The sequence below is a fragment of the Phalacrocorax carbo genome, chromosome 3 (assembly GCF_963921805.1).
Source record: "Phalacrocorax carbo chromosome 3, bPhaCar2.1, whole genome shotgun sequence".
Classification (NCBI taxonomy): Eukaryota; Metazoa; Chordata; class Aves; order Suliformes; family Phalacrocoracidae; genus Phalacrocorax; species Phalacrocorax carbo.
This window is the reverse complement of record NC_087515.1, coordinates 5,391,695-5,411,079: the sequence shown is the minus strand read 5'-3', so window position 1 is coordinate 5,411,079 and position 19,385 is coordinate 5,391,695. Positions and strand designations below refer to the sequence as shown.

Below are 19,385 nucleotides of genomic sequence, written 5' to 3'. Positions count from 1 at the left end.
TTATTTCCTGATATCTGGAGAGGTGCAGTGTCTCAAGTCACTTTTATCATCCAATGAATTATATTGCTCCATAGATCAGTTCAGAATGTTTAACATTAAAGCATAGTCATTTCAAATTAAAATCAAACAGTTCTATGTATAGCCTTGAATAAATGTTGTCAGTGTTGGTAACCTTATATATATTTCTGGGAAACATTGCTGTCATAAGGCTATGGAGGTTTCATTTAACAATTCAGAATTAATAGAACTCTACAGTATCTGAAAAATTGATGGTGATACGTTCCAAAACATCAAGAGGAAGTACGAAAATCCAGTTCAGTAACTCTCTTGAGGCCCCGGTATATCCGATATGGTGGAACAAATCTCTGATCTCATATATTAGCCCAAGAATTCCAGAGTGCCTGCCCAGAAAAATACTCCCAAGAACTGATGATGGGATATGATTGTGTGAGTTATTTTAACCAGTAATATGTGTTCTTATATCTTCCTATTTTGATGTTTAGTTTTCATTTTATGGAAACCTTTCTCCACGGAGGACCCTTTACCGTACCCTATCTGATGAGAGTATATGTAGCAATCGAAGAGGATCTTCATATGCTAGCTCTCGAAGTTCAGTGCTAGACCAGGCCTTGCCAAATGATATCTTATTCAGCACTACTCCACCGTATCACAGCACACTGCCCCCCAGAATGAGCCTGACTCCTGGAATGGGAAATCTGAGAAGTAAGTCATCGTTGCTGTCATTGCTGAGTTTGGAATATTTGTAATAAACTCAAAGAAATCGCCAAATATTAAGTTAGATTTTACTTTTAGGGTGAAATTATAAAATGTTAAATCAGTGTTCGAGATATCCTAGTAAAAGCATATGCTTATGCTTGCCTCAGTGATCAGTTCAGGTTTATCACGTTTGGAGATAGCATTTCCTTTAGTTCCCAAAAAATTTTTGAGACCAGTGATAAGCAACAAACATCTGCCTGAAGATATTTCTTGTTATCATTTATTTTCCAAGGGTGACCTGGAAAGTAGGCCGAGCTGGCCTGTTTTATTTTAATATTTTTATTTGTTTATTTTTTTGTATGCATTCAATTGCTGAAACATTCACAAATATGTTCAAAATAATAACTAAACAGGACAGCTTCTATTTAGATGAGCCTTTTGATAACATCTTAAAAGGAAACATGCAACAGTTGTTGTCATCATCTCCAATTTCAAAACCGAATTTGCTGATACTTTTTTTTCTAACATGTTAGTAAAACACTTCATTTTTAATGACAGAAAGAATAGTCTGGGGTGCTAAATTAAAACTATTTTATGAAGGTGTCTCTTTACTTGTGAGATCTTAATAAGCAAGATCTTTATTATATGCTCATCTTGCAATAACTCCAATATGGAGTGATGAACTATAAAGTTGGTAGTAATTTTGTGGAAAAAATTGATTTAAAATTATGCAGATTACAAAAATCTACACAGCCAGATACATATATTTAGGCTGCATATCTATATTTATATATTTAATAAGAGTTAATTGGTTTTTTATGCCAAATCTCTTCACTTCTTAATTATTTTAGGCTGACCCATAGGAGACACCCAATCTAGGAAAAAAAAAACAAAACAAAGGCACTTTTAGTTAAGTACCATAATATTGTATTACGGCTGATGTCAATTTAAAAAAATAGTAGGGCCGTTGTGGACGCTGAAGTGCACAGTTAGGAAGCTGTGGGTGGATTTCTTGCAAGCATTAAGGACTTCCATGGGCACACGTCCAGTGAGAATGCAGACAGGTGACTTGAAAGCAACAGTAATAAAAAGGGCTCTGTCATTCATCATGTCCTTGAGGAACTAGCAGTCACTTGCTGACTTTCAGAGAAGTAAGCCTTATATACAAAACACTTTTCTAATCATAGTAGTCTCAGCTATGAGACTGAGTTTTAGTCACTAGCCACTGGTTAATTTTAAAGTGGTATCTCAAACAAGAGCTGAATTCCTGCTTCAGATGGGAATGCATGCTTGGTGGACCTTTGCCATTCCAAAAGTAGTATTCTTTTTACAATATATTTAAATTTAATACTAAAAGTTCCCTTGCTTTTACTGATAGAGAGTGAAGAGTAATTCAGTAGATTTTGTAGTCTATGAAGGAGCTATGTACATAACCAGGCATCCTGACTCTACCTTTTTCGTCTATTATGTTAGGCCTGTGTTTTTAGAGCCATTTCTTGTAAAGGTAAACGTGCAACGGGATCAAACCTTCAGCGTGATTTTATTCTGGAGATTGACACAAGGCAATTAGTGGTGTACACTCAAGCCGTAAACTGCTCCTTCAGCAGTGAAATTTTAGTGTTTTGTGTATTAGTTCTGCTTAAACATCTTCTTTTCCATTCTTGCTGCTTCTCACATACAGAAAGTTATTTATACACATAGCTGGGAAAACACATGAAGCTAGTATCCTATCAGTCAAATTGAAACTGATTGTCGATATCCAAGGTAGTTCACGCTCTTTTCATACACAACCTCTATTTCTGCTTCTGGTGCTGTATTATGAAAGTGCCTTTCAATGCCAGCAATATAGGATCTTTTATGATGACTGTTTCAAGGAAGATTTAACTGGTTCTTGGTTGTATTAACACCCTGAAAACAAACACACCATGACTTGCCCTGCTTCATTTTCAAAATAAGGTTAGTCAGTATCTCCATATAAGAAACTAACTTTGGCTCTTGTTAGGAAAGTTTTTGTACTTAGTGCGTAGCAGCTATTTACATTCTATAGCAGTGGTAATGTGAGAGGTTTCTTTCTCATTTATAATTTTAGCTTGACGTTGTAGTTTCAGATATCAGGATTCTTAGCTGTCACAATAATAGTCTTTTGTAAAATACATATGTTTGTGATATTAAAACATTTTCATTTTACTGGTATTTAATGTTTACAGAGATCAGTAGAAATAAGGTGGGTTTGGCTGGGTAACATGGGTTCTTGCCTGTTACCACCCAGCACATGGTACGTGAAATATTGTGGCGGCACCAAGTCTCATGAGATCCCTCTCGCAAGGAAGAGAGTGTGATTAATAGGTAAGCAAGGCAGCACCTAAACCAAGGCAAGAGGCAACCTGAAGGGTTTCAGTTTACTGAGAAGTTGGAATTATCAGACAAACGACCATGCAGACACGGGAACAGAAACTTCCAACTGCGTGCGCTGCTGACTGTGGGAGGAGATGAGAAAATGAAGCTATAGGATTCTTTTTTTATTATTTTGTCACTGGAGGAAGTGAAGTGAAAGAAGAGTTGCTCTCAGTAACGCCTGCAATGTAAGCTCTGACAGCCGAGTGCTGTTGATTGCACATAGTACACAAATGTAGAAAGATTTATTTCGTTTTATCTTATTTTTAATTTAAACCAGAAAGCAGAATTCATGTAGCTGAGAACTCTGGAATTTTACAGCAGGGACATTAAAGATCCCCTAACTGAGACAGAGCTGTTCACGCTGAGTGGTTCTAGCATGCCACACGTGGTTGCAGGTACAACTCTATCCCCACCTTGCAAATTCATGGCAGCTGAACTGGCAGGGAAGGAATGGAAACAATGAGAACCGCTGATACAGAACTAGTGTACTAACACAAGCCAGAAACCCAGAAAGACTCGTGGAGGCAGCCTGAGTGGCATTGCAGGCACTGTGGTCCACTCCTAGTACGAAACACAGAAAGAAAGGGGAGAGGAAAATGCCTTAAGTGATACACTGGCATGACGTTCCTGTGCCGTGAGGAAAGGAGCAAGGTGCAGGATTCTTGCAGAGAAGAGATCATACGAAGGGAATGTTTTGCAGCGATACACCAACAAATTCTTGAAAGTTCTCAAACTATACGTGCCATAGGGAGAAGGCTGCCACAAGTGCAGCTGATATATCTGCAACAATGTTGTTAGATGGAAGTCTGTCTTAAAACTGGCTTACTACCGGTGGTAGCTTCAATCCAAAACTAACCTCATTGATCAAAAGCAGTATTAAAATGGAAGAGCATCACTGTATTGGTGATGTACAATGGGAACAATTTGGAAATCAGTTTTTCAGTAAGCAAATAAAGGCTGTTGATTAAATAATTCACACAACCAAAGGAGCATGTATGTTTTCTGTTACAGACTCTCACACAGTGAATAATCCGCCATACCACAACGTGAGATTACTTTTCCCTTCCCTTTTGTTACTGAAAATAGTTACTGGGAGCACATGTCCACTATTCGAACAGTAATGTGAGCATGTGTCCATGAGAAAGTCTAGTAGCAGGATGGCATCTTTGAAGGGAGACTTTGGGCAATTCTAGGTAATACTGAAGAAGGGAAGGATTTGCCAGGCAGAAGCTGTTGTTTAAGAGGACCATAGACATACAACTGGTAATTGCTGGGAAGAAAAGGAAGCAGACAGTGGGATTTATTACTTCATATGACTTGATATGTTCCTTCAGCTGCAGCGTCTTTTGAGATAATCTACTTGTTAAACGACATCTAGTGTGAACACAGTAAGTGATGAGTACTTAGCAGATATTTTTTCATGATCTACAGTCTCTGTGCAAAAGTAGCAGTTCCAACTGAAGCAGGATACTTGTCTTGGAAGTAGAAAAGGTTGTCAGGTGAATCTTTCTTCTTTCTGTATAACTAGTTACTTTTTGAATACAGAGGTATGTGGGACCGATGACAATTTGAGGAGCTCTGCTGGAAACTGAACTGACAATATGATTTTGGTAAAAATAAGGACTTCAAAATGCTTTATACTTTCATGTATCAATAATAATAAAAAAAAATATTCATAAGTGTAGGAAGAGAGTGACATAACTGAAAGGACCAGAAACCACAAGATCAGTGTTTTTGTGGCAAAAGCAGTAGGGCAAATAATATAATCTTTAAAACTGAAATATAACACTCAGATTGTTTCCTTGAAGGAAATAAGGGGCAAGTCTGTGCTGCTTCAAAACCAGTCTTGTGGGCAACAAAGATAGCAGCCTACGAGATTAGGCATATCCTCCCGGGCACGCAGAGGTGGGCATGCTCAAGTATAACTTGTCACCTTCGCATAAATCAAAAAGGGAGACAACAGGCAGCCTGCAGCTGCTAATGCAGCAGTCGTACAGAGAAAAAGCGGAGGTAACAGCGAGTTAAGAGGAGCAGGGAGGAAATGCAAATATAGGAGGCTAGAAATAATTCATTTCACCCAGAGCATTCCTGAAATACAAACAATATTCTCTGAAATTCAGAAGCACAAAGAGGCCTATATTATTAGAGCTCCCTTTCCTTTTTCCTTTCCCCTCCTCCCACCCCCATTGCACAAGAACACATAATTTATATCTTGAAAATGAATTATTCTGTGGTGGCATACTCATGCCTGTTCAGTTATTCCACTTAAAATTTCAGCCATCAGCAGAGCTATCAATATTCAAATCTCTACTCTCGCAGGCTTTCCGCAGTTGAGTTGCTCTGTCAGGTCTTATGCGGGACCAAATAGGATCCAATCTAAGGTGAACTGAGGTTCTCGCAAGGACAGCGCATAATGAAGGATGACTACCAGTGAATATATCACTCCTACACTTTAATTTGGAAAGCCAGCAGAATCACACTGGGAACAGGCATCTTCCTGACAGGTTTCACAATGAGCCCCTCTAGGCTGATCGCACAAAAGCCAGGCCTGTCCCTTAGGGCCTGCCTGCTGGTCTAGAACCAAAAGCTGGCTTGCCAGCCTTACAAATAAGGCATCCTATTTTCCACAACAGGGGTGTACATAGAACGTTTGTGCTTGCATAAATAAGGTTCTTATAATTCCCAGATCATACACAAAAGTTCAGAGACTACCTTGATGTTGAGCTCCCAATGTGTTTGCACCCCAAGGTAACCTTAGAGAAGATTTTTTATGTATGTTTATAAGGAACTGAAACTAAAATCTTAGCAGAGATGTATCGGTAGAATATATTTGTATATTACATTTTCCATTTCATATAACATCCACTTTTGCATACTAAAGGTGGGTAGCGAGAAATACATTTCTACAGAGTTTTGTCAAGTCACTTCCAATTGTAATATAACAATACTGTATCTTTCATGTAAGTTGTAGAACAAGGTAAATGCCACAATAAGCAGGATTTCTACCTCTTCTGCATTGTTTTTGTTTTGTGGGACTCCTAATTTATGAAAGAGGATTGCAAACCACCTTTACTTTACTGTTCCTGATCTTTTTTTTTTTAAACAAGCTTTCTGCAAAGAGTATGACATGCTCTAATCAATGCTTCATGCAGTAGAATGCTCTGTAGCGGGCTACCGCTTTTGGATTTTTAGGTCAGAAATCTTTCATTCAAATGGGCTTTGGTATTGTTTTTCATTAGTATCAGGACAATGACAACGTGCTGTTTTCTTAAACTATAATGTATCTTCCCCTTGTATGTGTGCGGTTTTTTTCCTTCATTGTTTTTTGTGTTTGGTGTTTTCCTGGGAAAAATATTCCTCATAAAATAGTCTGAATCACTGGAATAACTAGATGGAAATTTCCTTCTGAAATATTTAAGGAAAAGCTACTATTTTGACCTTTTTATTTAATAGAAGTAGATACATCTGAAGCAAAGTTTCTCTTTTTTGCCTGACTGTACTATATAATAAAAGTACAATATTGTATTACTAGCTTTATGGTTAAGATGAATTCTGATTATAAAGAACGTATTTGGTTTATGTTCAGTTGTAAGAACCTCTCTGTGCCTGTTCAGCAATATTCATTTTAATGTGTTCACATTATCAGAGGGCAGAATGCTATGGATAGGTAAGGAAAATGTAAAACTATTTAAGATAACTTTAAAAATTAGCATCTCCTCTACTAAGATGTATGTTTGTGGTACCTTTCTAAAAGACTGTGTAACTGAAAGCTGTGTTTGAGCTAACTTTAGAGTGTATACATTTTAATTAATACACAACCTATCTACAGTATGCAATGTGTTACAGCTCACTCTGGAGTTTAGAGATTGGCGCACAAGTCTTAAGTCCTCAGATATACAGCTACAAATATTAAACTAAAGAGGTGGTGTTCTTAATGTGATAGTGAGTTTTGGATATAGGCTAGAATTTACAAATGCATTAAAAGAAAAGCAGGTGATACTTTTTAAATTGCTTCTGGAACTGAAATATTTAAGTTTCAGAATAAAACTGCATGCAAATATCTCGTACATTGTTTCACAGCCATCTTAAAATTTTAAGTTTGTGTATCTAGCAACTTTTCTGCTCAGTGCTCAGGTTTAATATGATATGGTTTAAGAATGGATGCTGCCTACTCACACAGCATTCACGTGAAAATGCAAAGGATGCATCACGTGCAAAGTGACACAGAAACCCCTATGGAAACCCTTCCCATCTTATTCTGCTGAAGTTTCCAAATTGTTCCACCTATACTGAGTATTGAACACGAAAAGACAGAAACGAGAAATGAAGATAAGCACTCTTTGCTTATACATTTTTTTACAGTTCATTATATAGCTTCAAAATTAATTGTACATCATTGTTATAGGAAGACTAATTATTGTGTTTATTGTTTAGATGAATTCTGGTTCTCAGATGGGTCCTTATCTGATAAAGCCAAATTCAATGATCCTGGCCTGATGCCCCTGCCAGACACTGCCACAGGGCTAGACTGGTCCCACCTGGTAGATGCTGCACGAGCGTTTGAAGGTAACAGGAAAATTTGAATAAAGATCAATGTTCAATACACAAACTTTTTTAAAAAATATATATTGTATAGCCACACTTTGAATTACAAAAATCCAGTGTTTGCCTCTGTAGCCCTTTAGTACTTTTGGCAGTATCACTTCTCAATGCAGAAGACTGTAACTGAAAATTTGGGGTATTCAAGATACATTCAGTATCTAAGATATAATTTAACCACTTAGGGGCCTACGTTTCTTCTGTAATCAACTGGAAGAATCAGGTGCTTTGAAGGAGAGATTCAAAGCATTTAAGTTAATGTTAAAAATGAAACTGGGAGTAACACTTTACTGACTTTATTGTTGTGTTTATAAACTTGTACATTTAGTCCAAATGATGTTGCAGTCCCTCTCAGTTTTCATAATAAACCCTTGAAAACAGCAAAAGTGTATGCTATATTTTCCAGTAGCAGAATTTGAGGTGCAGGATATTGACCGGTTTTGCATTATTAAATCACAAGACCAGGTTAACTAAAAGAAAAACCTCATTCGCCTCTCTGAGAGCTCAACATACACATAATGTATGAACACGGATGTTGGTTTGAGTTTATATATGAATATATACAGTTGAATATTTGTTTTGTTGTTTCTGAGGGGTGTTTTTGTTAGGTCACTGTGCTGTCCTAAGATTTCCAACATTTCTTAACTGATCTTACTCTCATTAGTAAATGTATGGGAAGTCAGAGGTATCTGTGGATAAGGGTGGCATTTCCATAATCATCACTGTATAAGATACAGGTCTTAACTTGATGAGGAAAACTGGTTGTGAAATTACTGATGAGATGATGTTCTGTGTTTTTTAACTAAAAACAACCATGGGAATCAGTTTTCTGGTACCTGATTCCTTCCCTAAGTATGAAGTGATTAAATTTCAATTTGACCAAAAGCTCTTCAGAACTACTTACTACACTAATTTAAATGGCATTGTTAAAAACCCAAACCAGCAGTGATGATTAGCAATCCAAAGTACTGTTTTGTTTCTTAACTTGATTAACTGTATGTGCGTTCATTACTATTCAGTACTACTCAAACACTCCGGTGGTAGCTGTCAGGGAGTACTGTGATGCTGAGAATCTGAAGACTGTTCCCATACGTTTCTATGTCTGATTGCTCAGGGAACGTCCTGCCTTTTGTTATTGACATCTTAAACAACTGAAAATAGGTTTGGATCAGTAAACGACTCACCTTGTAACTTTGTGCTTGAAGAATATTTTTAAAGGCTATTAAAAATTTTGAGTTCAGCTGACTAAAAGGTCATTCTGTACCAGTTACGCTCCTGTATTTTTAGCTTTCTTTGAAAACTTTAACAGATTTTCTTTATTTTTACTACTTAATATTGTGATGAAAATAATTTCACTTTGGTAAGTGTTATGTGAGTGTAATTACCATTTGAATTTGGGAAAGAGCGGTAGGACAACATCCACAGTGCCCTATCCTAGGGAGGAGGAGTATTCACTTACTGGGTTTTAATTGCAAAAATCTTAGATATATCTGTAGATAATGCTGGAGAGCTGATGGTCTGAGTTGCAAGATAGAAACTTTTTATTGTTTGGGTTTTTGTTTGGCATTTTTAAAAATTATTTTAAGAATATGAGTAGTAAATAATATAGTTTTGTGTGAAGGAATGTAATTCTTTTCTGTTTAGGACTCTGCAATGGAGACATCTGTGTATATATTAGATGACATAAAATGTTTTGACTAAATTCATAGTACTGCAATTTGAAATTTTTACAAGGAATGGAATTTTTAAGCCCTTGTTCAACTTTCTCTATCCTACATCTTGCAATTTGAAAGCCATTTAAAGAAGAATAACTGATAGGCATGTCATAAAAAAATCACTGGGGAATGTGTTGGATATGAATTAGCAGATGCAGTTTTCTTATGTGTATTAATGATGTTGACTTAGGAGTTGCTTCAACTTACTATTCAAAAATACCTTGGAGCTACTGTTCTGCATTCTATCAATGTGAAAAAGAGAGTGGATGCTTCTAAAGGTTGTCCATTTCTGAATATAAAATTGCTTTGATCTTTTTATTAAATTGGGTGGAACTGTGACCACATTTTATACAGGGCCATCTCAAATTAAAAAAATATAAAAAAATTAAAAAACCAAAGCAAACAACACCCCCCTACACCCCTAACCTTCACTGAAAAATATCACAAAATGGATAGGACTTGTTTAACACCAATTTAAGAAATTAATGATAGAGTTTTTCTCTAGTTTGGCTTTGCCAGCCTCGTATTTCAAAGTTGTGTTCTGACCTAGAACCTAGATACAAGACTTAATTTTATTTTTTCTTTGTACAAGGTCTTTTCTTAATATCGGTTTATCAAAATTACCAATCTGATTCCAAGAACAGTGTTTTTCCCCCGTGATCTCTATAGATTGTATGTTGACAACTTAGATATTTTGATCAGTTCAACATCCATAACGTGGGCCTTGTAATCCTTCATCTGTCTTGTCTTAAAATGCAGTTGTATCTGGAGTAATGTTGAATATAGCCTTTTTAGGTGCTTATAATGTTGGCATTAATTGGATTAAGAATTAAATATAGTAGCAAGATTTTTGATACCATCATCTGTACTTGGAGTTCACTCATGGGTGTAGCAAGAACCAAGATCTCATTTTTAGCCTCCCCCCTCCAATGAACAGTTCAATAGGTGGTTTATTAATTAGTATTAGCTTTTATCCAACTGCGGCCTTGGTTCTGTGTAGAACAGCCGTTGTCAAACTGTGGCCCACAAGGGTGGAGTAAGTCAGTACTTTCTTTAAATTGGAAGTATGATGATAATGCTTTTCGCTTTGCGAGGATTTCACTTTCACTGCTTTTGCTTGGCAAGAACTTTTGTGGGAAGCTGAATATTGACTTCAAACTTTTCCTGAAAATCCTCTGTTATTCCTAAGACAGGTCTTGGCAGGGCAATGAAGAGCTGTGCAGGCGTTAACCCCACAGGCTCCAGCAGCTGCATCAGTAAGGGGTCTTGCTTGAGCTGTGTCTGTTGAGGGTCAATGTCCATAAGCTGGAGCACAATGCAACATTATTTCAAGTCTTTGCAATGCCTTCATTTGCAGGGCGTAGTTTTGACTCTGGTATTTATCCAGAGATCCTCTTTAGCATGCAAGCAGTCAGTAGCAAGGAGTATCCTTCCATTTCTTTCATACATGGATAGGCTGCTTCCAGTTCCCTCCTCTTATTTTGGTGGGAGTTGCAAAGAGACAGTAACCGGGGAGCAGCTGACATGCTAGAAGTACACTGTTGTGGTATTTTTGTGTCCATCCCTGAAGCAAACGATAAAAAATAGATAGAGCTGGATGTGACTGTACAGCAAAAGGGGTAGGGTTTTAAGGAGGGCAGTTGGGGTGAAAAAGGAGAAGTTAAAGAAGCGAGAAGAAAGACAGCATGTTGAACTGAGTAAAGATAAAGATATGGGGATTTATGTAATAAACTGGAAAGCCGAATTAGAAAAAGGAGAACAAAGAAATCTCAGAAAAGAGTAAGGGAAAAAGAGAGAATGTATTTTTAATTCTCTTTTTGTATTATCCTTCCAATAGATCTCCAAGTCAGGGAAGAAGGACTGGCTTTCACATGCGTATTATGTTGCTGATGGCTAATTTTGAATCTTTTCGATGTTTTGGGGAACAAAAGGAGAAGTCTTTCTAGATGTCTGTGCTGTTACTGTCACTACAGAAGAGAATTGACACAAGCATAAATATTGATGATTATTATTATTAATAGAACTTTGTACTATTTATGCTCTTCTAAACTAGGTTTATTGTGCTTAAAAAAAGCTGTTTCGTGTTTGGTAAATTATATTGTGGGAATTAACAGCCTAAGAAAGTCCCTTTGATGCCTTTGATTTAGTTCATTAAAACAGGTAGTTTCAACTTCTGATTTTTTTATTCCAGGTTATTTTTATGAACGTCTACTAGTGCCAATCAGAATGCAGTGTTTCTTAATGCCAGTTTATCTTTGCAGAAACATCTGTGCTAGTATAATTAATATTATTTTAATACTTCCATTTAAAATCTTTATAGCTTAATGCAAGTAATGCTACACATAACATAATGAGAAAGAAGTGAAGCATTCAGCATGAAGGATAATTATTTTAACCAAATTAATATGTTAAACTGCTAGAAAAAGAAAAAATGAAAATATTTTGTTAACATTTGATCATTTCTAGTGCATGCATGTGTGTCTGCTTCACTGCATATGTCAGTGTATGCTTGTGGGCAGACTTTGCTTTAATGGTGAGAGAGCAGCTTCATGCACTATACTCATTTCAGCCTTTTCTGCTCTCCAGTACATCAAAATTGTCTGGCGTTTCCTCTGGCCTCAGTTGTCTGGAACAATGAAAATCCAGGTGCAAATTCTTAGTGGTTACAACTGTACAATTCTATTACTTTAAAGTGAGACATGAATTGTGGCTCACCTTTGGTCTTGCTAAGTCAACTGTTGCTTAAAATTTAAAGACCAATAAATTTTTGCAAATAGTTTTCTATGCGTGGGTCCTGCGTGGGGTTTGGCAAAGACATCCCAGGTGAAAATAAGAGCTCTGAGATTTACATGTATTTTCTTCTGTTTACTATGCACATTTCACTTGAATTGGTGTCCCTGTAGTTTGGAGGAAGCAGAACTTGTGTCTACAGCATCGTAGTCAGAAATGCACTTGATTTTTCTTTTGAAATTAACTGTTGGTGAAGGCAGCTTTGATTTCATTTTCATGAATATAGAGTCAAGCCAATTTTGTTAAGGACAAACAAAGCAAAAATCAGAAGGAAGATTTTACTCTTTGAAGCCCAAGTTCAGCCTTCACTACAATTCAGGTTTAAAAACAGTTCTAATTTAAATGGTAAATAGATGAGACTATTGCTAAGCATCAGTGAAATCTGATATAGTTACTGAAAATAAAAATGTGTCTTTAAAAGTACTTGAAAGGTATTCAAAGGCAAAATATTTGCTAGTCCAGGATCTTGTTGATGTACTAGTTACTAAAGTGATTTATTGTCTTACTAGCTTGTTGAGAGAATGGTTTTGACACTAACTTGGCTTTTGGAAATTAAGGAATTGCTCCTCGAAGGGTAACACAGGAATTTCCATAGTATATTATGTGATCAGAGACTTCTGGTTATTAGTGGCCATGTAGTGGCTTAATTCCTCCCCTGATGAATGTGAGAATATGATTTAATATTTTATAAATATATGAATATTGGAAAAATATATTTAAGTTATACTAGGAAAATAGAAAATATTTAACGATTATTTTCCTAGTATAAGTGTTAATATTTTTTTTAAATTATGTGGCATTGAAATTCATTAGGGATTGCACAAGGAGGAAAAAGTTAATCCACACATTATACTTCATTGCAAGCACCCATGTTTTTATATTTTTGTTGTGTGTTAAAATAATATGAAAATATCTTAAAATATTGTGTTTAAAAATAGCATCACGTGATTTCATTAGCAGCTGCATGTACCTGTTTTGGCACCTGCTTTTATCCATTAAGAAAAAGATGCTTTCAGACACTCCTGGGGGGGATCAAACTGACAAAACATTTTCTCAACTGACAAAATAAACCAGACAAGTGGCCGTTCTCTTTAATTAAGCTTACCAGACAGAGGGAGGAGAATGGGGATTTTTTTATATTGCAGTAGAATTGCCTCCGAGACACAATGTCGCCTGCCACGTATTCTTGGCCATATCAAAAATAGCAACTGCATAACATCTGTTGCTGGCTTTGTTTTCATCTATCGACTGGTAATGAAAATGTGAGAGTATAAAGGTGAAATCAACAGTTAGATGTGTACTTCAAACCGATTGTACACACAGTCTTGTTTCTGGCCTACATCCCGCATTTGATCTGGGAAACTAGCTTTAGCTTATCTGTACTAATTAGATCTATTCAACTTAATACGTTTCAAATCTGTACATGATGTCATTGATTACGTGTTTAAAATTATATTCTTACCTTACTGTCAGCACATAATAACAAGGTCATGTTCATATTGGCTGAGATCCATCACTAGTCAGAAATAAGGATAAAAGCAGGGGAAATCAACTGTGGTCTTCAAAATGGGATTAAAAAAATGACGTGCAACTCCTCTTTATGATATTATAGAATGCATTGTCAATCTTTGCTATTCCTTAAAATCATTCATTTTAAAAAACCTTTTAAAGAGCTTTTTAGTGATTTCCTCTTTTTGTTTGGTAGAACTTTTAAGCCAAAACATCCTTCCTAGTTAAAGTGATCTGGCCTGTATTCACTGTTTGGGTACCTAGAGTTTGGAGGGGTGTCTTTGTACGTATCATGCGAAGTTGTCATGCTGTGTCGCAGTACTGCTATTGCTATCAGAGACACGGGGCATGACGCCTCATGCTTTCCTGTAATGTCAGTGTTGGGTAAAAAAGGGCCTTGCAAGGCTAAGAAAGAGAGACAGCATGAGTTGCACGGGGAGTATTCCACTGTGTGCGCTGTACGTGAGGGCCACAGCTGCTCCAGTGGAGATGGACTGTCTTGTTTATAGGAACATTCTAAATCTTATTCCAGGTTTTGACTCAGATGAAGAATTTGGGCCGTTCTGTCATCACACGCCGTTTCTAGGTGATGGTCTGGGATTGATGGCTTTTTGCCTTTTGTAAACTTTCTTTAATATTTCCTATGTTTGCACGTTTGCATGATAATGCAAGCTTCGGGCCTGCGGGGTGGCAGAGCAAGGGGAGAAAGGGCAAGGCAGGCATGTTGTCGCCAGAATTTCTACAAGCCTACAGACGTGGATGATGTTTGACAGAAATAAGTTAAATCAATCTCCACAGAATATGATATTATTTTTTTTTAAAGAAGACAAATTAAATCCTAATGAATGCATCATTTACTCCCGTCCTGTGCAATGATGATCTGCATGGCATACTTCTATTATGTGGTGACTGATGTATTTTGGCAACCACACTGTATATCCATAGGTAATTACATCTGTGCTTGTTAGATTCTGTTCTAGTGGAATCCGATGTAGATAATAGTGTGCCTAAGTAATATAAATTACAAAAACTCAATCGATAAAAATAGTGTGGATTTATTGTTTATCAAGTATGCAGATTACCATTAGGTTCTGCAAGTGCTTGAGACAGTAAAACAGTACAAAATGAACAGTGCAGATTTCTGAGGAATCTGATGGCTTTAAGTCCATGGAAAATGCAAACCTTTTCATTGAATTATTATTGTCATTGGTTGTGGCCCTGAATTCTCAAATGGTTTTCTGCAGATTTCGTCAAGACCGATTTACTGTTCATATCAGCATTAACTGGTCCAAACAAATCTGTCTTGCTCTGCTGATAGACACACAAAAATTGCTCTGGGTTTGCCTTTGGATGCAGATGTGGGAAAGCCAACTAGCTGGAATATACTTTACATCTGCTGATTATCTTCAAAGCTGTGATGTAGAAACCTACATCCGTTTCTCTAACTGAACCAGGATAATGGCTGTAATATAGCCTTTTGTTTTCTATGTATGTCCAGCTTTAAATGTGCCATTACATTACTTTTTTTACAGATCAGAGAGTAGCATCTTTTTGCACCTTGAATGATATGCAGCAAGCTCAGGGCTTGGAAGGACCACAGGAGTTACCTTTGGATGAGAGTCCCACGGATGGAAAAGATTTCCTTGAGGCTGCTGGGTATGTGAGAATTAAAGCCTATTTCTTAGAAAGTTATTTTAAGAAAAGATTTTCTTTTAATGTTGCATGTCAGATCACCTGTATGCATGTTTCATTGCTCTTTTGATGGCAGGCCTGTTACCTCGGCTGATCCTGTCTTTCATTTTGAAAAATGTTGGTTCTTGGAATCAACCTCTGAGCAACTCTATCTAGAAAACTTGTAGTACAGTCAGATAAAACTCTCTCACCAGAATAGGCCTCTAATGCAGAGGATGGTTAGATGCAGAGTTTCAGCTAATCAAAGTTTTCACTGTATTCCCCCTGTACAATAATAATTTGTTATGCTTATTTCTATTTTCAGTTGAATAGAACCAATGACAGGAGCTCAGCTCTGTAGTATGCAATAACTGTGTCTGCAGCAAATGTCTCAGACTTCGGAACAGGTGTTCCTACCTATCTTTTGCAAGTATTTGCTACTCACAAATCCATAATTTTTCATTTATACAGAAGTAAATTAATCAAGAGAACCTGTAACTGAGGACTGCAGGAAGCTTTTATGCCAAAATGCCCAATTCTTCAAATTCTTCCCAGTGCTCTGGAAGGGATTATTCTATTCCGCACCCATCTTCCCTGCTGTGAGGAGAATACTTGTTAAAAGCACAGATTCAGCAGTAAAATCTGTCCACTAGCATGCTTTAAAAGAAAAACAGGTCTTTGATTAGTTTTGCTCTTCAGCTGCAGGACTGGAAGAACAGGAAATGGAGGGAAAAGTCTTCTTGCTTGTTAGACTGTCACATTTTAATTTGAACCAATTTTACACAATTTAACTTAGAGGTAAAGTGGATTTATTGTAACGTCTCCTGAGTCCACATCTTTCCCCAGCCTAGCGATCAGTAAGGATTGCAAAAGCCAGTTAGAGATGTTCATCTTTTAGCATCGGCAAGTCTGTCAGATCTGTGCACTTGCATGAAGCAGCTGATTCAGCTTTGTATATAAAGCTTCTGTCTTCAGCGTCTCTCTTCTAGACAAAATGATTCACATTATGGCTAATTTCATCTATAATGTATACGAAACTGTCTCCCACAGTGCCTTTTGTCATACAGGAAACAGAAGCTATTCGCAGTATTTTCCTTCGGCCATGCATTTGATTAACCTGTGGCAATATTTCATGTTTTGACCTTTAAACAAAATATTTGTCTCCATAAAGCCGTAGGTTTATCCTTTACTGGAAATGACACAACTGTAGACAATTAACTCTTAACAGCTCTTTTGGTTTACTCTAATTGCTGCTGCAGCTTGCTTCAGATTAGTACAGTCCTTATCAGAAAGCAGCTTGTTAACAAATGTGCTCCGCACACCATTTAGCAGCAAGTTTGAGTGCCCTGTGAGGGCATGTGCAAATAATTCCTAAAATCAATGGGATTTCTGCCTGGTTTGCAGGAGAGGCAGTGTCATACTTTAGGTATTGAAGCAATGGGTTTATGTTCCAGTAATAGTTGTTTTGCTGATGCTGGTTTTGTCTGTGTTTCCCTAACTAAACCTAAACTGTTTTGTTTCCTTTGCTGTCACTGAAGTGTTACCCTGCAAAATCTGGGGGAGAAAATGTTTTTAACTAAACCAGAGTGAAAGTAGTGGTTTACTTTACAGGGAACATGCTCCGAGTACTCTGACTGGAAAAGTAAACCAGCTAGAAGTCATCCTCCGGCAACTACAAACCGACCTGAGAAAGGTAAGAGATTGTTAGCGATATTACTACTCTCCAGTTTTAATAGTTCAATTTTTCTGCAGAGCTCATCAAGGGCTTGAAAAAAGTACATCAGTTAAACTGGATAGTGTAATTAATGAATGGTAGAGTCCAGTGGTTGGTCAGAACACTGAGGGAATGGTTATGTGAACAAGCAGCCCCAAGGCTAACTACCTTTACTCCAGAATAACTGTCCTACACGTAGTCATACCCCAGAAAGAATGAGGCACTTCATTTCCATTTATGGTACCTTGGATTTAACAAAGGTTAGGGATGTGGACACGGGCGCTATTGCTAAGTAGTTAACAGTCCAGATTTGTCATCCTTGTTGCCTTGTGGTATCTTGATCGTGTAACAATGACTTGCTTTGTGTCTCATTTGCTGTCTAATTTCTGAGCTGGAGACAACGCCAGGACTGGTAGAAATGAGACTGCTTTTCGTAAGGAAATAATCACATATGGGAAAACTTTTAAATTAGATATTATCCTTCCTTAATGTGTGCTTGAAATCAGTTCCTTACGATGTGGGCTTTCACATATGATTCGTAATAGCTAAAACTTTCTTCTCCTTTTAGCGCTTGAATTTTTTTGTCAAACGGAGTAAACTCCTATAATTCTTGTGTAAAAGTAGCATCTAGTTTTCTTTGTAGCTTGCAAAATTTTCTCAGAAGGAACGAGGTAGTTGGAGCATATTTGGGGAATTAACTTACAGATTAGGGAGCTCAACAAAATATGGCTGTATGACTTGCACAGAAATATTAACGACAAAAATAAACGCTGGCATCACAACTACTCACTTTACTTAACTTGTATCTTTGTTAACCAGGAAAAACAGGACAAGGCAGTTCTCCAAGCAGAGGTGCAGCATCTGAGACAAGATAACATGAGGCTTCAGGAGGAGTCTCAAACAGCAGCTGCTCAACTGAGGAAATTTACAGAATGGTTTTTCAATACGATAGACAAAAAATCCTAATGACTGGGCCCCTGGAAAATACTTAATTGAACAGTGTAACAGCTGTATTTTTTGAATTAGCGGGCTAATAATTTCACTGTGTTCACAATCCATTGTAGGTGTTTCTGCTACTTCTCTATCCAGCTTCATTCGTTTGAAAAGGAGAGGGGACTGTGGTAATCTGTCTTTAAATTCATATGAAGAGAGCAGAGAATAGCAGATATTTGTTTGTGTGCAGATGAATGTAAAAAATCCTTAGTGTCATTTTAGACATTTTTAGAAGATGCTCTGGCTGGGGCTTGCCTGAAGAGGAATAATTGGGGTTTTAGTTCCTGCGTTTCAGGTGCGCTGGTGAAGATGTTAAAGCAATTTACATTAGCTTGGGCTTCAGTATTGTAAGATACAAAGAATAACCAGACATATACTTTAATGTTTAAAAGGTGCTCTATTTTTTTGTATGTACAGTAGTTTTATTTCCACAGTCCACATTGTCATAGCAATAACAATGGAGGTATAGTGAATAGTCACAAAGCTGTGTTTATAAAATGTTAGCACTGATGTGTTTAACACTAGTTTGGATGCAGATACATTAGAGATTATTTATTTGCAGGAACAAATGGTGCCTGAATATAAACAGTGTTCTGATTTTCTAAAAATACACATGCCTTGTAAATGGCTCACTGGGGTTAGCCCACTCCCACCTTCAGTTACCTTTGTATAGTTGATGTTCAGCTAAACAGTTACACTGCTTAACTATTGAAATCATGTATGGTGTGAGCCAGCCAATCAATTGTACAATGCCAAATTTGTTTATCTTTGTACAGAAGCTTTGATCAAGTGTCTTGTATTTAACACCTTTATTTAAGCTTATTTAACCTAAATTGTTGTTTTTATAAAGTTTGTTTTATCTGCACTATGGTGAGGTCAGTTGGTTGCAAGTTGTAATATTTTTAGCTTGCCAAGACCGTACTGAGGAGTTCTAGAAAATTCTAACAATTGGATGCTGCTAGTACACAATTGATTTCTTTGTATGCTTTAACATTTTTAACTGTTTAATTTGAAATGAACATACATCCCGCTTTTTTAATAAATGTTAAAAATCTAAACCTAAATTATTTTATCTTGTATTATCTATAACCACTGTCACCATTAATAGCTCAGGGTTCTGTTCAGCCCACTCTAGGTTCTCAACCTGGAGGCACTCCAGCCTCCCAGAGCTCTCATGGTTCCTTGTTACCATTGAGGGACTGTCAACATTATCAATGTTGATCTCTTTGGTGTGTCCTATCCAGTAACTGAGGAGGTCAAGGAGCAAAAGCTGTTTGACT

At 37.0% G+C, this 19,385-nt stretch overlaps 1 protein-coding gene across 3 annotated transcripts in view; it reads left to right on the top strand.

Moving 5' to 3' along the window:
• The window catches only part of SIPA1L2 (signal induced proliferation associated 1 like 2), a 147,509-nt gene extending 128,340 nt beyond the window's left edge, over positions 1-19,169 (top strand). The window contains exons 18-23 of one of the 3 annotated variants that reach the window (XM_064445699.1): positions 504-723; positions 7,549-7,680; positions 14,260-14,313; positions 15,260-15,383; positions 17,010-17,091; positions 17,932-19,169. In XM_064445699.1, coding sequence (XP_064301769.1) covers positions 504-723; positions 7,549-7,680; positions 14,260-14,313; positions 15,260-15,383; positions 17,010-17,091; positions 17,932-18,078 — 759 coding nt within the window. In that variant the 3' untranslated portion in view covers positions 18,079-19,169. The remainder of the gene's footprint in view (positions 1-503; positions 724-7,548; positions 7,681-14,259; positions 14,314-15,259; positions 15,384-17,009; positions 17,092-17,931) is intronic. The other 2 variants (XM_064445700.1, XM_064445701.1) reach the window with 2 other exon arrangements.
• The last annotated feature ends 216 nt before the right edge of the window (positions 19,170-19,385 follow it).